Source organism: Candoia aspera, chromosome 15, assembly GCF_035149785.1.
Source record: "Candoia aspera isolate rCanAsp1 chromosome 15, rCanAsp1.hap2, whole genome shotgun sequence".
Classification (NCBI taxonomy): Eukaryota; Metazoa; Chordata; class Lepidosauria; order Squamata; family Boidae; genus Candoia; species Candoia aspera.
Window position 1 is genome coordinate 9323767 of NC_086167.1, and position 13791 is coordinate 9337557.

General features: G+C 46.2%; 1 protein-coding gene and 1 gene segment (V, D, J or C); both read left to right on the forward strand.

Annotated features, from left to right (window-relative positions):
- Positions 1 to 216: 216 nt before the first annotated feature.
- On the forward strand, positions 217 to 3620 carry LOC134505900 (immunoglobulin lambda-1 light chain-like). Its single transcript, XM_063315828.1, has 4 exons — positions 217 to 244; positions 875 to 1180; positions 2400 to 2676; positions 3605 to 3620. Exons 1-4 carry the CDS (start codon positions 217 to 219, stop codon positions 3618 to 3620), a joined length of 627 nt encoding a protein of 208 aa, XP_063171898.1.
- Positions 3621 to 3635: 15 nt separating this feature from the next.
- On the forward strand, positions 3636 to 8658 carry LOC134505901 (immunoglobulin lambda variable 4-69-like). The segment is given in 2 exon segments: positions 3636 to 3737; positions 8339 to 8658. Coding segments are annotated over 2 exon segments (366 nt in total).
- Positions 8659 to 13791: the final 5133 nt, after the last annotated feature.

The following is a 13791-nucleotide window of genomic DNA, read 5'->3' on the forward strand; positions in this document are numbered from 1 at the left end:
TCAGCCAGTTGTCAAAATCATCCCTTACTTGCCTGAGAGCTTCACAGGAGACCTGCTGGAGCAGATCAACTGAAAACCAGCTGTAATCTTCTGGGAAAGATTCTGCAGACTCAGACTGGAAACAGAAGGATGGAAAGGTAGGAGGACCTTCCCATCCTGGTTCCAGAACGCCTGCTGTTGTGGGATATTGGCATGAGCTTCAGAGGAGTAACTAACATGAAAGACTCTGACCCATTTTTCAGAGGTAAATCCAACAACACCATAACAAAAAACAACGAAGACACATTTAGCTGCCTTTTCAGGAGAGGGATCTCTGCTGTCCATGGTAGCCTCCACGCATGACCAGACTCCTCATGTCCTTAACCTGACATTCTTCTTCAGAATGCCTTTCTCCTCATGTTCCCACATGGTGATAGAAAACCCCCAAGAAAGGCATCTTCTTAAGCCTCCCCTTTATGGAAATATCTTTTCCGCTCTTTAGTCAAAACCGATTGGCTGGTCTAATGAGCGGGGGGTGGCTGATCCATTCAAGGAAAGCCAATCAGTGGTCCTTTATTTGCATGGACCTTTCTTCAGGTCTCAAAGGATTTAAAGAAGAAGGTAGAAGGATCCCAGGGAGAGGTTCTTTGATTTTAGAAAGGACTTTTGATAGAAAGAACCATGGCCTGGACACTGGTCTTCCTTTCCTTTCTGACTTATTGCTCATGTAAGTAGGTAGATGGAGAGGTCCTTGTAAAACAATCCCACGAAAATTCTCTGCTCTGCACATTATAAAATACAATATGGAGTATCCAACTTGTTGGTTCTGGGATTTGGAGACCCAGATAATATAACAGATCTTGATTAATTCCTCGTTTCCCCTTATTTTGTAAAGGCATCACTTCCCAGCCCACCTTGACTCAGCCTGCCTCCGAGACGGGATCTCCAGGAGAAACCATTAAACTCTCCTGTGCCATCAGCAGCAATCCATATAACATTGGCTGGGTTCAACAGAGATCTGGAGAGGCCCCTCGCTTTGTCCACTGTGATGGCTGCAGCAGCAGGGGGCCAGGGATCCCAGACCGATTCACTGGCACCCGATCAGGCAACAATGGCTACTTAACCATCACCAGCCTTCAGGTTGAAGACGAGGCCGATTATTACTGTTTCATGTGGTACAGCAGTGGCAGCGTGTTGCACAGTGAGACAGACTGATGGGGAACTGCGACAAAAACCTTCTTCCTCCCCAGAGCAGGTCATTGCTCAGAGGTTGCGCTGTTCTTCCTTTGATGTAACTGACAGCAAAAGAGCCAGAGATGGAGCCAGAGATCCCTCTTCCAGAAGAATAATCACATTCAAACACAAGAACACAAGATAAACCTTCACTCATTTTTTTGATTTCAGCATTAAAAGAATGAGTGTTAAGAAATATTAGTATATATCCATGTACATGGCAGCTTATGAAATTATGAATCAGGCTATCGAACTAAGCCACGATTTCTTTCGTATAGTTGGGCCTGAAATGCCCTCTTCCCTTAGGAATTACCTTTCAGCTCCCTGGATGAAGAGTCTTAGCGTCTGCTGTAAACTTCAGAAGAAGAAGCTTAAGGGAGCATGCTGCATCCTATGAAAGACACGCCAGGCTCCATGTTCTGGATAATCCTGTCCTCAGAGGGATTCTCCTTCGTCCTACTTGGGCTCCCGCAGTGACAAGTACTGATGAATATCACTAGTAGCAATGCAGTGAATGGGAGCAACATGACAGTCTTTTTCCCATCCTTGCAAACAAAATACGTTCAAAGGAAAACGTGGGAAAGCCATTTCCTGTCTTTTCCTGGGATTCAAAGGTGATGTTTACGGCAGCTGCTTCTGACTGCCCCAGGCCAGAGATGCTCTTTCTCTTTCCCTTCTCACTTTAGAGCTTGAAGTCATTTCTCGCATGGGGACAAAAATTAAAATTGAAGGATACTCTTTCACCCAGGTCTTTCTGCAAAAGTCTCTTCTTCTCTCTGACCAAAATAGAGGGTCTGATCTCAGGAGGAGGAGGAGGAGGAGGAGGAGGAGGAGGAGGAAGGGGAGGGGGAGGAACATCAGTCAAAGGAAAGCCAATGAGCTTGAAGAGATTTGCATGGAATGTTCTGCTTAAATCCCAGGTGGGTACAAGTCACAAGGCAATAGATCCTACTCAGGTATTCTTTGGACTGGAAAGCGACATGCTTCTAAGCTGTGCACCGTGGCCTGGATTCTGATTTTCCTTGCAATTCTTAGTGGTTTCTCAGGTAAATACATGGAGGATTCATTTTCACAGACTGTAGTACATACACAAGACAATGGTGTCTCAAAGATGAGGCTTTGGTGAGAATTTAAGTGCAGAACATATTAAGTCTTCATTGCTGTCTCTTTTCCCCTTTTTACTCAAGGTGCTATTTCACAGCCCACCTTGACTCAGCCTGTCTCCCAGTCTGCATCTCCAGGAGAAACCATTAAACTCTCCTGTGCCAGCAGCAGCAGCCCATACTACACTGGCTGGCTTCAGCAGAGATCTGGAGAGGCCCCTCGCTTTGTGCACTGCGATGGCTGCAACAGAGGACCAGGGATCCCAGACCGATTCATGGGCACCCGATCAGGCAATAATGGCTACTTAACCATCACCAGCCTTCAGGCTGAAGACGAGGCTGATTATGACTGTTCCATGTGGTACAGCAGGGCAGCATGTCCCACAGTGAGACAGACTAATGGGGAACCAGGGCAAAACCCTTCTTCCTCCCCAGAGCAGGGCATTGCTCAGAGGTTGCGCTGTTCTTCCTTTGACGTAACTGTTAGGACAAAAGAGACAGAAACCCATGGATTACCCAGTGACCAAACCTCATTCAGGTGGCTTTAATGGTGGTTTCTTCTTTTTGTATGGAGTTGACAGCAGGTTAGTCAGGAGTGAAATGGACTGGCAGTTGAGGCGTCACCCAGGACCCATCAGAAACCCTTGTTCGGTTTCAGCAGGACGTGCTGTGTTAACAGAGGAATTGGGCTTAATCCCCTCCATTTGGAGTCCAGAAATTCTCAAAATCAGCCCTTGCTTGTCTGAAAACATCACAGGACATGTGCTGGAGAAGATCAAAGGCCAACTTGGTCCAGACTTCTGGGTCACATTGTGCCGAATCAAATTGGAAACGGGGACAGAGAGCCAAGAGATCATATCCATTTTGGTTCCAACACCTGATTTTTATTTTATTTTATATTGGCATGAGGTATAGAGAAGTAAATAATGTGAAGGACTTTTACCCATTTTTCGGATGAAGATAGAATTACAGCATAACCCAAACCAACAAAGACACGTTTAGCAGCCTTTTGATGAGAGGGGATGTGTCCCATCCACAGCAGGCTCCTCAGTCTGCCTCCTGGTAGAACCACACATCCCTACGTCCTCAACCTGTTGTTATTCTTCTAAATTTCCCACATTATGACAGAAAATGCCAAGAAAGGCATCTCCTTAAGCCCACCTCCCCCTTTATGAAAATGTCTTCTCTCCTTATTCGTCAAAATAGATTGGCTAGTCTAATAAGTGGGTGGCACATCCATTCAAGGACACCCGATCAGGGTGCCTCTATTTGCATGGACCTCTCTTCAGGTCTAGGAGGACTTAAGGGAGAAAGTAGAAGGATCCCAAGTAGAGAGCCTCTGATTTAAGAAAGGGACACTTTAGAAGGAAAGCACCATGGCCTGGACACTGGTTTTCCTTTCATTTCTGACTCGCTTCTCACGTAAGTCCAGTATATAGAGCGGTTCTCATAAAACAATTCAATGAAAATTCTCTACTCTGCACATTATAAAATACAATAGGTGTATCCAGCATGATGGGTCTGGGATTTGGAGACCCAGATAATATTACAAACCTTGATTAATTCCTCTTTTCCACCATTTGTTGTAAAGGCATCACTTCCCAGCCCACCTTGACTCAGTGTAACGGTTGCCTACCCTAATAGACTCAGACTCACAAGCAGGAACTTCATGATATCTGATTTATTAAAGAATAGTATGCAAATACAGAGAAAGCTGAGACTGGGAAAAAGCGCGCCAAGTACAAACTAAAGGCCCTCGGCACAAACAGAATCCCTCCCCTCTCCCGACCGTTTCAAATCCCCCCCCCCCCCCAGGTGCTGGTAACCGTTTCCACTGATGTCCTGGGAAGAAAACCTCGAACACACGAGATAACCCAAACACATTCCAATCCGGCTACGTACAGATAACCAGCCCAGGAGACAGAATCCTCCTCCCCTCCCAATCGAAACACGCATCAGCAAAATGACATGCAAAATGCTCTGATGCACCCTTAACATTGAAACGATGAACATGACATACCGCCCACCCAAATAGAAGCGAAAAATCAGGGCGCAGGTTTCAGAGGATAAGCCAAATGAAAGCATCTAACTAAAACAGGAGACTGAACATCACGGGCAGCCACCCACTCAGGGTGGGGGAAGTGTTTCCAATGAATCAGGTATTGCAGGGTGCCACGAATCCAGCGAGAATCCAGGATTTCCTTCACCTCAAAATGCTGCTGCCCATCAATCATGATCAGAGCAGGAGGTGGAGGCTGCAGATGCCAATGATCGAAATGGGTGACAGGCTTGAGCAAGCTGCAATGAAAAACAGGATGCAAATGTTTCAGATTGTGAGGCAAATCCAGTTTAAACATGACAGGGACCACAACACACACAATGGGAAAAGTACCCACAAATTTAGGAGCCAACTTTTTGGAGAGTTGCAGGGACTTTATGCATTTGGTGGAAAGGTAGACCTGATCACCAGCTTTAAAATCAGGTTGAGGAGCCCCCCGTTTATCTGCGTGTAGTTTATAAGCAGACTGGGCATCAGCCAATGCCTGCTGAATCACCGGCCAGGAATCAGCCAGTTGAGCAGCCCAATCAGAAGGAGAGCAGGGCTGCGCAGAGGGCTGGGGTAACTCAGGAATGGGGACAAAGTCCCGGCCAAAAATAACCTGAAAAGGGGTGTGCCCTGTGCTCTGATGAATGGCATTGTTGTAAGCCACTTCAGCAAAAGGCAGGAGATCAATCCAATTGTCCTGCTGATAATTGACAAATGCCTTCAAAAATTGTTCCAGGGTCGAATTAAGAACTTCAGTAGATCCGTCCGTCTCCGGATGCGACTCAGTGGACAACGCCTGCTTGGTGCCCACCAGCTTCAAAAATGACTTCCAAAACTGGGAAGTGAACTGTGTCCCGTGGTCCGTGACCAAACGGGAGGGGCTACCGTGTATCCGGTAGATATGAATTAGAAAAAGGCGGGCCAACTGTTGGGCAGACGGAATAGAAGCACAGGGAATGCAATGGGCTTGCTTGGAAAAATAGTCCTTTACCACCCAAATCACAGTCTTTCTCTGACTAGGAGGCAAATCCACAATGAAGTCCATAGAGACCTCCTCCCAAGGACGGGATGGGCTTGCAACTGGCTGCAGCAGCCCTTGCGGTTTACCCACCTTCCGTTTGGACATGGCACAGACAGGACAAGAAGCAACGTAACTTTTTACATCACGTCTAAGGGTAGGCCACCAAAATTGGCACCGTACCAAATGCAAGGTTTTGACAAACCCAAAACGACCAGCCACCTTATCATCGTGAGAACGTGTTAAAATTTCCCTTCGCAAATTGTCAGGCACATAGAGGCAATTCTGCTTCCAAGCTAAGCCTTGGTCAAACGTAACAGTGTCTCCATTCGCTTGCAACCAAGTATCAGATTTCAGCTCCTGTAGGAACCGTTGTTGCAATTGAGAGGGAACTGGCGTCCTCCTCCCAGGCTGCGAAACTGAAGCCGGAGGCAGCTGTGCATGAGTTTGGCTGCGGGTGTCAGCCTGCAACCCCAATTGGGGCTCCGTCCACACCGTACCCACAATGTCAGGTGCTTCGACTGGATCCTGTGGTTGGCGGGAAAGCTCATCAGCCAGGACGTTCTTGCCCAGAATGAACTTCAATTGAAAGTCAAAGCGACTAAAAAATTGAGCCCAGCGGACCTGTTTAGGACTGAGCTTACGGGGCGTGCTGAGCGCTTCCACATTTTTATGGTCAGTCCAAACCTCAAAAGGACATTTAGCCCCCTCTAAGAGGTGGCGCCATGCATCCAAAGCAGCCTTGACTGCAAAAGCTTCCTTTTCCCAAACATGCCACCGCCTTTCCGTCTCGGAAAATTTCCAGGACAAATACATACAAGGCTTTAAGTGGCTGTCAGCATCTGCTTGCAGAAAGAGCGCCCCAATGAAAAAATCAGAAGCATTCACTTGAACCACCAAGGGCTTAGTGGGATCAGGGTGTTGTAGAATTGGTTCAGCAGTAAACAAGCTTTTGAGATTGTCGAAAGCCACCTGGCAGTCAGTTGTCCAATTCAGCAATGCCCCCGGGTTCCTCACCTTGCGTGTATCCCCCAATCCCTTGGTACATAATAAGTCAGTAGGTTCGGAGAAGGTGCTACTTGCTCTGCCCTGACCTTCCCCATGTCCAGCTGCTCACCTCTACACCCACAAACCCCCCAAAGCAACTTGCTTACTTCACCATCAACAATGTGCAGGAAAAAGATGAGGCTGACGATTATTAAACTGATGGGTCACCCACCTCCCTGGGCATTACCACACCAGAGGGCAGCACTCTCCATTGCTGAAGGAAGCCTCCTGAGGACTGCTGAGGTCCCACAGAGCAACGCCCCTAACCTCCACCTTTGCTCTTCCAGGCAAAAGGTAGGTGAAAGCAGAGGTTGGGATATCGCCCAAGCAACAGGAAGGCTGCATTCTTTCCTTCCCTACTTTTACGCAGCACACCTTTGCAAAATACTTTGTGGGCATCAAGGTGACACAATGCAGCAAAGACTAACGGGTGTTGAGGGAGCATACTTTTCTCTGAGCAAAGAGGGGACCTGGAGGAAGTCAGGGGCTCGGGGCACCATTCCCTGAAACATGTTTGGAATGGAAGAACATGTCCCCCAGTCGTGGTCACAGGAGTCGGCAGCGGGGGTGCCACCCTCCTCGACATGCGCCAAACCCATCTTCTGCCACCACTCCTGAAACTCTCCTCTGTGCAACAGACTGAGCAATTTCACCACCTGCAAATCTCAAGAGAGAAAAGACAACCAGGTTTCATAAACGACAAATGTGGTATTGTGGGTAGAGGAGGTTGTAGCACAACTCAGGATATTTTTTCATGTGCAAGACCTGTTTTGAGAGGGATCCCCATGTTTTTCCGTTCTAGAATTCATTCCCATGGTTTCGCAGTGACCCAAGCTCCTTTCGGGGGCTTTCGTGGTGGTTTCTGCCCTTTTTCTGGAGCTGCAGAGCAGGTTTGTTGGGCTGGAATGGGTTGGGAGCTTGAGGTGCCACCCAGGATCCCTAAGGTACCTTCCTGGGGTTTATTGGCTTGGGCATGACATGCTCTGCTTACAGAGGAATTGGACTTTATCCCCTCAATTTGGAGTCCAACCAGTTCTCCAAATCAGCCCTTACTTGCCTGAGAACCTCACAGGAGACCTGCTGGAGGAGATCAGAGGAAAACCAGCTGTAATCTTCTGGGAAATATTCTGCAGATTCAGATTGGAAACAGAAGGACGGAAAGGCAGGAGAACCTTCCCATCCTGGTTCCAGAACGTCCCTGTTGTTGGATATTGGCATGAGCTTCAGAGGAGTAACTGACATGAATGACTCTGACCCAGTTTCAGAGGTAAATACAGTTACAGCATGACAAAGAACAACCAGGACACATTTAGCTGCCCTTTCAGGAGAGGGATCTCTGCTGTCCATGGTAGACTCCAGGCATGACTAGGCCTCCACAAGTCTGCAACCTGACTTTCTCCTTGTGAATGCCTTTCTCCTCATGTTCCCACATGGTGGCAGGATACCCCAAGAAAGGCATCTTCCTAAGACTCCCCTTTATGGAAATGTCTTCTCCGCTCTTTAGTCAAAACTGACTAGGCTACTTGGTTAGCCTAATAGGGGGGGGGGGGCGTGGCTCATCCATTCAAGTAAAGCCAATCAGTGTGCCTCTATTTGCATGGACCTTTCTTCAGCTCTTGGAGGATTTAAGGAAGAAGGTAGAAGGATCCCAGGGAGAGGTTCTTTGTTTTTAGAAAGGACTTCTGAAGGAGAGCAACATGGCCTGGACACTGGTCTTCCTTTCCTTTCTGACTTTTTTCTCATGTAAGTACATAGATGGAGAGGTTCTTGTAAAACAATCCCATAAAAATTCTCTCCTCTGCACATTATAAAATACAATAGGGTGTATCCAACTTGATGGTTCTGGGATTTGGAGACCCAGATAATATAACAGATCTTGATTAATTCCTCGTTTCCACTTATTTTGTAAAGGCATCACTTCACAGCCCACCTTGACTCAGCCTGCCTCCCAGTCTGCATCTCCAGGAGAAACCATTAAACTGTCCTGTGCCATCAGCAGCAATCCATACTACATTAACTGGGTTCAACAGAGATCTGGAGAGGCCCCTCGCTTTGTCCACTGTGATGGCTGCAGCAGCAGGGGGCCAGGGATCCCAGATCGATTCACGGGCACCCGATCAGGCAACAACGGTTACTTAACCATCACCAGCCTTCAGGTTGAAGATGAGGCCGATTATTACTGTTATATGTGGTTCAGCAGTGGCAGAGTGTTGCACAGTGATACAGACTGATGGGGAACTGCGACAAAAACCTTCTTCCTCCCCAGAGCAGGGCGTTGCTCAGAGGTTGCGCTGTTCTTCCTTTGATGAAAAATAATCCAAATTGAAAGGAAAAGAGCACAAGTCAATCATTTATTTGTCTCAGCATTAAAACTGTAAGTGTGTATGTACATATACAAATGTAGAGTATAGCTGACCCTTATTTAGTACTCTTTTGATCAAATTCCCTACCTTGAATGTTTTCACATAAACAATCATCTCAGCTTAGGACCTAAAAAGAAAAGAAGATAAAACACCACAAAATGAAGCTGAGAGCTATAATTTGCCCACTCTTGGACTGCATAACCCACAACTAGATTGAAACAGACTAAAACATCTCAAGATTTTCCCCATGCCACTGTGCATGAGTTTATTGAGCTTTCCAATTTATTTTTTTTCCCATATTCAAGTTTTTGCTCATAATCCCCTTGGCCAGAGATCTGAATTCATTTCTTTAATTCATTTCTTTTCTCTTTTTTCTTTTTTTGCAAATTAGCTCAAGGAACACAGAAAATGAAGCCAAACGACATACAACTGATTCTCACTGGTCCCCGTGGTCACATGATCTTGATTTGGGTGCTTGGCAACCCGTTCACATTTATGACCATCACAGGGTCCCATGATCACCGAATCAACATTCTCAACCTTCCCATCTGGCTTCTGACAAGCAAAATCAGTGCAGAACAGCATGATTTGTTTAACAACCATGTGGTTCACTTAATGCTCATGGTGATTTGCTTAACAATCACTGCAAAAAAGGTGATAGAATTGGATCAGATTCACTTAATAACCACTTCACTTAGCAACCAAAATTCCGGCCCCAGTTGTGGTCGTTAAGCAAGGACTACCTGTAGTGAACAATCCATGAACAAAGGAGAAATCTGTTGAAGAATGAGAACTGAAAAATCTCTAAAAAAATATCCCCATGGGTTGGGAATATTTCTCTGAAACAGAAAACATGTTCCACATTTATGACTTTGAACATCTGGTGGTGCTACCTTTCTAGAAATGCACTCGAGTTTTTACCCCCATGCTCGACAACTATGCATCGTGCAACAGACCAAATGATTTCGCCACTTTAGATAGGATAGCAAGGCACCACACAAGCTCATCAATTGTTTGAGGAGGCTGAGGTTCTCTTGAGAATCAGAGATGCTACTTCTCTGGAGAAAATCCCTTTTGCTATTCTGCTGCCTAGCTGTGGATACTTTTCAATTTTGTTCTGATTTGATTATTTGATTGGATAGATGAATGCAAAGGGTTGATTTGTCCAGCCTTTGTCAAGTTGATTTGAAGTACTGAATATTTGCCCAGCCCTACCAAGGAATAACATCTGTAGCAATAACGAAGTTGGACATCAGAAGGCACACACTTCCTACTAATGAGATGCCCTGTCTCTTGTGGCCCTTTGTCCTAAATAAGGAGTCTTGGTCAACCATTTCTGTCCAGCAGTCTGTGAAGTTCTAACACCTGCATCCTTTGAACCTCTTCAGCACAGAGGAAACCAAAAGAGCTGTGAACAAACAGAACCATTTCAAGGCATGAATGCAAGAATTAAATATTAATTCTTAGGAGCCCTTCTTCTCAAGATAGTGGGCGGGCCACCACATTTTAGCCAAATCCCCAAAGAGACGCATTTTCTAACAAAAAGCATTGGTTCTTGGTTGGGGGCACAAAGGGATAGGACCTTTTCTGCCATATCTTGGAATTCTTACCAGACACAGGTGCTTGTAGATTCTGATGAGGCTCAATCTCCATCTTTCCCAGTAACTGGGCACCCCAGTCCAGCCAAGAGGCTTTAGAAATGGACAATTAGGAACATTCAGAAACATTCCTCTTTCATTTTCAGCATCCCTCACAGATATTCTTGATGAAGTGCAGATTACAAGGATAAAGAACACCTTCAGACCACCTCCAAGATTTTAGGAGGCTCATAAACCCCATACCCCCCCCACACACCCCCAAATCTGACATGAAGCCAACACATATTTCTGAGTTGATAACAGTCATCCTATCATCAGTACCATCATAGATATCCGTGTGAACACTTTAACTCCACATTTGCAGCCAAAACAGATATTTAGAGCAGTTGACAAAAATCAGTCACATCCTCAGGGTTATTGCCCAACTTACTATTTAGGAGATTATGGCACAAAAGGAAAACTGGTTGGGAGGGATGAAGGGGGAGGGACCGAGGCTGGTCTCTCTTTTCTCTGATGTTTTTCCTGGCAATGCAGTCTCTTGGTGACCCTTGGGCACCTGAAGAACACAGAGGAGATTAGAAGATATGCACTTCTTGGGAGGGGATGCCCATTCAACCAATGAAGAGAAAGTCTATTTGCATGGAATCTGCTGGGGGGGACTAAGAATGTCTTAAATTATCGGGGCAAGCAGAGTCCCCTCTATGATAGGAAAACAACTTGGTTTTCCTTCTCCACTCACCATGGCTTGGAGCCTCCTTGTCCTTGGTTTCTGGACTTACTGCTCTGGTGAGCATTATTCTGTTCCTTTTTGCTTCTCCCACCTCCATCCATCTTCTCCACCCCACCCCACCCCACCTCCACTCCTTTCATGCTCATTCCTCCATCTCCTTCAAAGAGGGGCTATAAGTACAGTTTACAGGTGCTTATTTCTTCTTCTTCCTCCTCCTCCTCCTCCTTCCAGGAGCAGTTGCTCAGTTCACCTTGACACAGCCACCTTCACTCAACACATCCATGGGAGGTACCACTGAACTTTCCTGCAGTATTGACAAGTACACCTTTGGAGGCTTAAGCTGGCTCCAGCAAAAAGATGGAGAAAGGCCAAGTGTGATTCTAGCTTATACCTTGAGCTCTAACAAGACAGAATTTGGGCCAGGGGTCTCTGGTCATTACTCGGTCTCGGTGGGCACCTCTAAAAAAGTGAGTTATTTAACCATCAGGAATGTGCAGATAAAGGACAAGGCTTCTTATTATTGTACAGCGTGGAAGGATGGGTGACACAGCGACACAGCCAGCTGAAAAACTGAAACAAAAACCCCTCCCATTGTGACCTGCTCTTGCATTGTTGCATTACAGCTGTGCAGGGCAGAACTTGGTAATCAGGTGGCTGAGAACTGCTCTTATTTTAAAAAAGGAACAATGTCTTAAAAGACAGAGAGGAGATTGATCATCCACCTCCCCAGGGCATCGCCACACCAGAGGGCAGCACTCTCCATTGCTGAAGGAAGCCTCCTGAGGACTGCTGAGGTCCCACAGAGCAACGCCCCTAACATCCACCTTTGCTCTTCCAGGCAACAGGTAGGTGAAAGCAGAGGTTGGGATATCACCCAAGCAACAGGAAGGCTGCATTCTTTCCTTCCCTGCTTTTACGCAGCACACGTTTGCAAAATATTCTGTGGGCATCAAGGTGACACAATGCAGCAAAGACTAATGGGTGTTGAGGGAGCATACTTTTCTCTAAGCAAGGAGGGGACCTGGAGGAAATCTGGGGCTGGGGGCACCTTTCTCTGAAACATCTTTGGAATGGAAGACCATGTCCCCCAGTCGTGGTCACAGGAGTTGGCAGCAGGGGGTGCCACCCTCCTAGACATGCGCCAAACCAACCTTCTGCCACCACTCCTGAAACTCTCCTCTGTGCAACAGACTGAGCAATTTCACCACCTGCAAATCTCAAGAGAGAAAAGAGAATCACATTTTATCGACTGTGCAGGGCAGAACTTCGTAATCAGGAGGCTGAGAACTGCTCTTCTCCTGTCTCTCCCAAGTCATCCCTCCCAGGAAGGGTGGCAAAAGAGATCTCCAGTTGGCAATGGGCTCCATGGATGTTCCCACCACAGCCGAGAAGGCTGGGGAAGCATTTTAAGTGGCCAACGATCAAATTGGACTACTCTTCTCCTTTATATTACACTTTTTTCTAATTTTCCAAGGGCTGTTCTAAGCTCAACAGTTGGCCCAACTCACATCCCAGTAATCACCATCATCACCATCCTCCTCCTCCTCCTTTTTGTTTATACCTGAAAAGCACATTAAGAATTTCCAAAAAGTTACAAAAGTAAGTAAAAGGGTTTTTTTGTGTGTGTGTCTTTTAAAAATAAGCTTTTGATTGATGCACGTGTGAATGTGTGTGTTCACAATCATGTACCCAATCATGCACAAATGAACCCTGTTAAAAACAATCCAAGTGCTTGGAGTCCTTTGCTAGAAGCCAAAAAAAAAAAAATGCCTTTCAATGGTCTTGAGCTGGGTGACAATACTTATGGCCACCCTTCAGATGTTTGCTGAACTAGAAAGCCCACCAGCATGGCCAACTGGAACAAACCTTGGAACTGTATTTCAACAACATCTGGATGATGGCAAGCTCCTCATCTCAAATCTTGATAAATAATTAGGACCCTCACTTTCTTTGGTCGCTTCTGCAAGGATGAATGAGAGAAGAGGAGGTAGTGCTTTTGAATGGGAAATGATTTGAATAAGGGCTTGGATCACGACATCCCACAAGGTTTAAGAGGAGAAGAGAAGAAGGTCTGGGATAGAAGAGATCCTGTACTTTAGGAAGTTGTGCTGTTTTGGACGCCCACTATGAACTATCTACTGCTCTTCTTCATGCTCTGCAACTTTTGCTTGGGTACTGCAAAGACGATCTCTTCCCTTCTATATTTTAGCAAATGGACGCTTCCTTTATGATAAATCATGCCTTTCTCTCCGCAGGTTCTCCTTGGCATAATGGCAACAATCCACACTCTGCAGGAAAAATAATGCTTCCCATGCATGCTGCTTCCCCTTTGTGTCCATGTGCTTACTCTAGAGGTTCTAGATGCGTGCCACGTGTTTAGGATGCAGGAGCAGAACCATCAAGAGGTATATCACATTCACTTCCTCCTGTCCAATTTTGCTTCTTCTTGCTTTGCTTGGCCACCCACCTGTTGCAGCAGAAGAAAACACCTGGCATTGTGTTATGATTGTACCTGTACATTTTATTTGTTTATTTTTATTTATTTTTCAAATTTCTATCACCGCCCATCTCTCCCATGATCTGCAAATGCACCATGTTGCCTATAGATTATTGGGGTGGGTGGGTGGGGAATCCAATCTCCTTGGGGAGCACCCAGTAGAGAAAGACTGCATT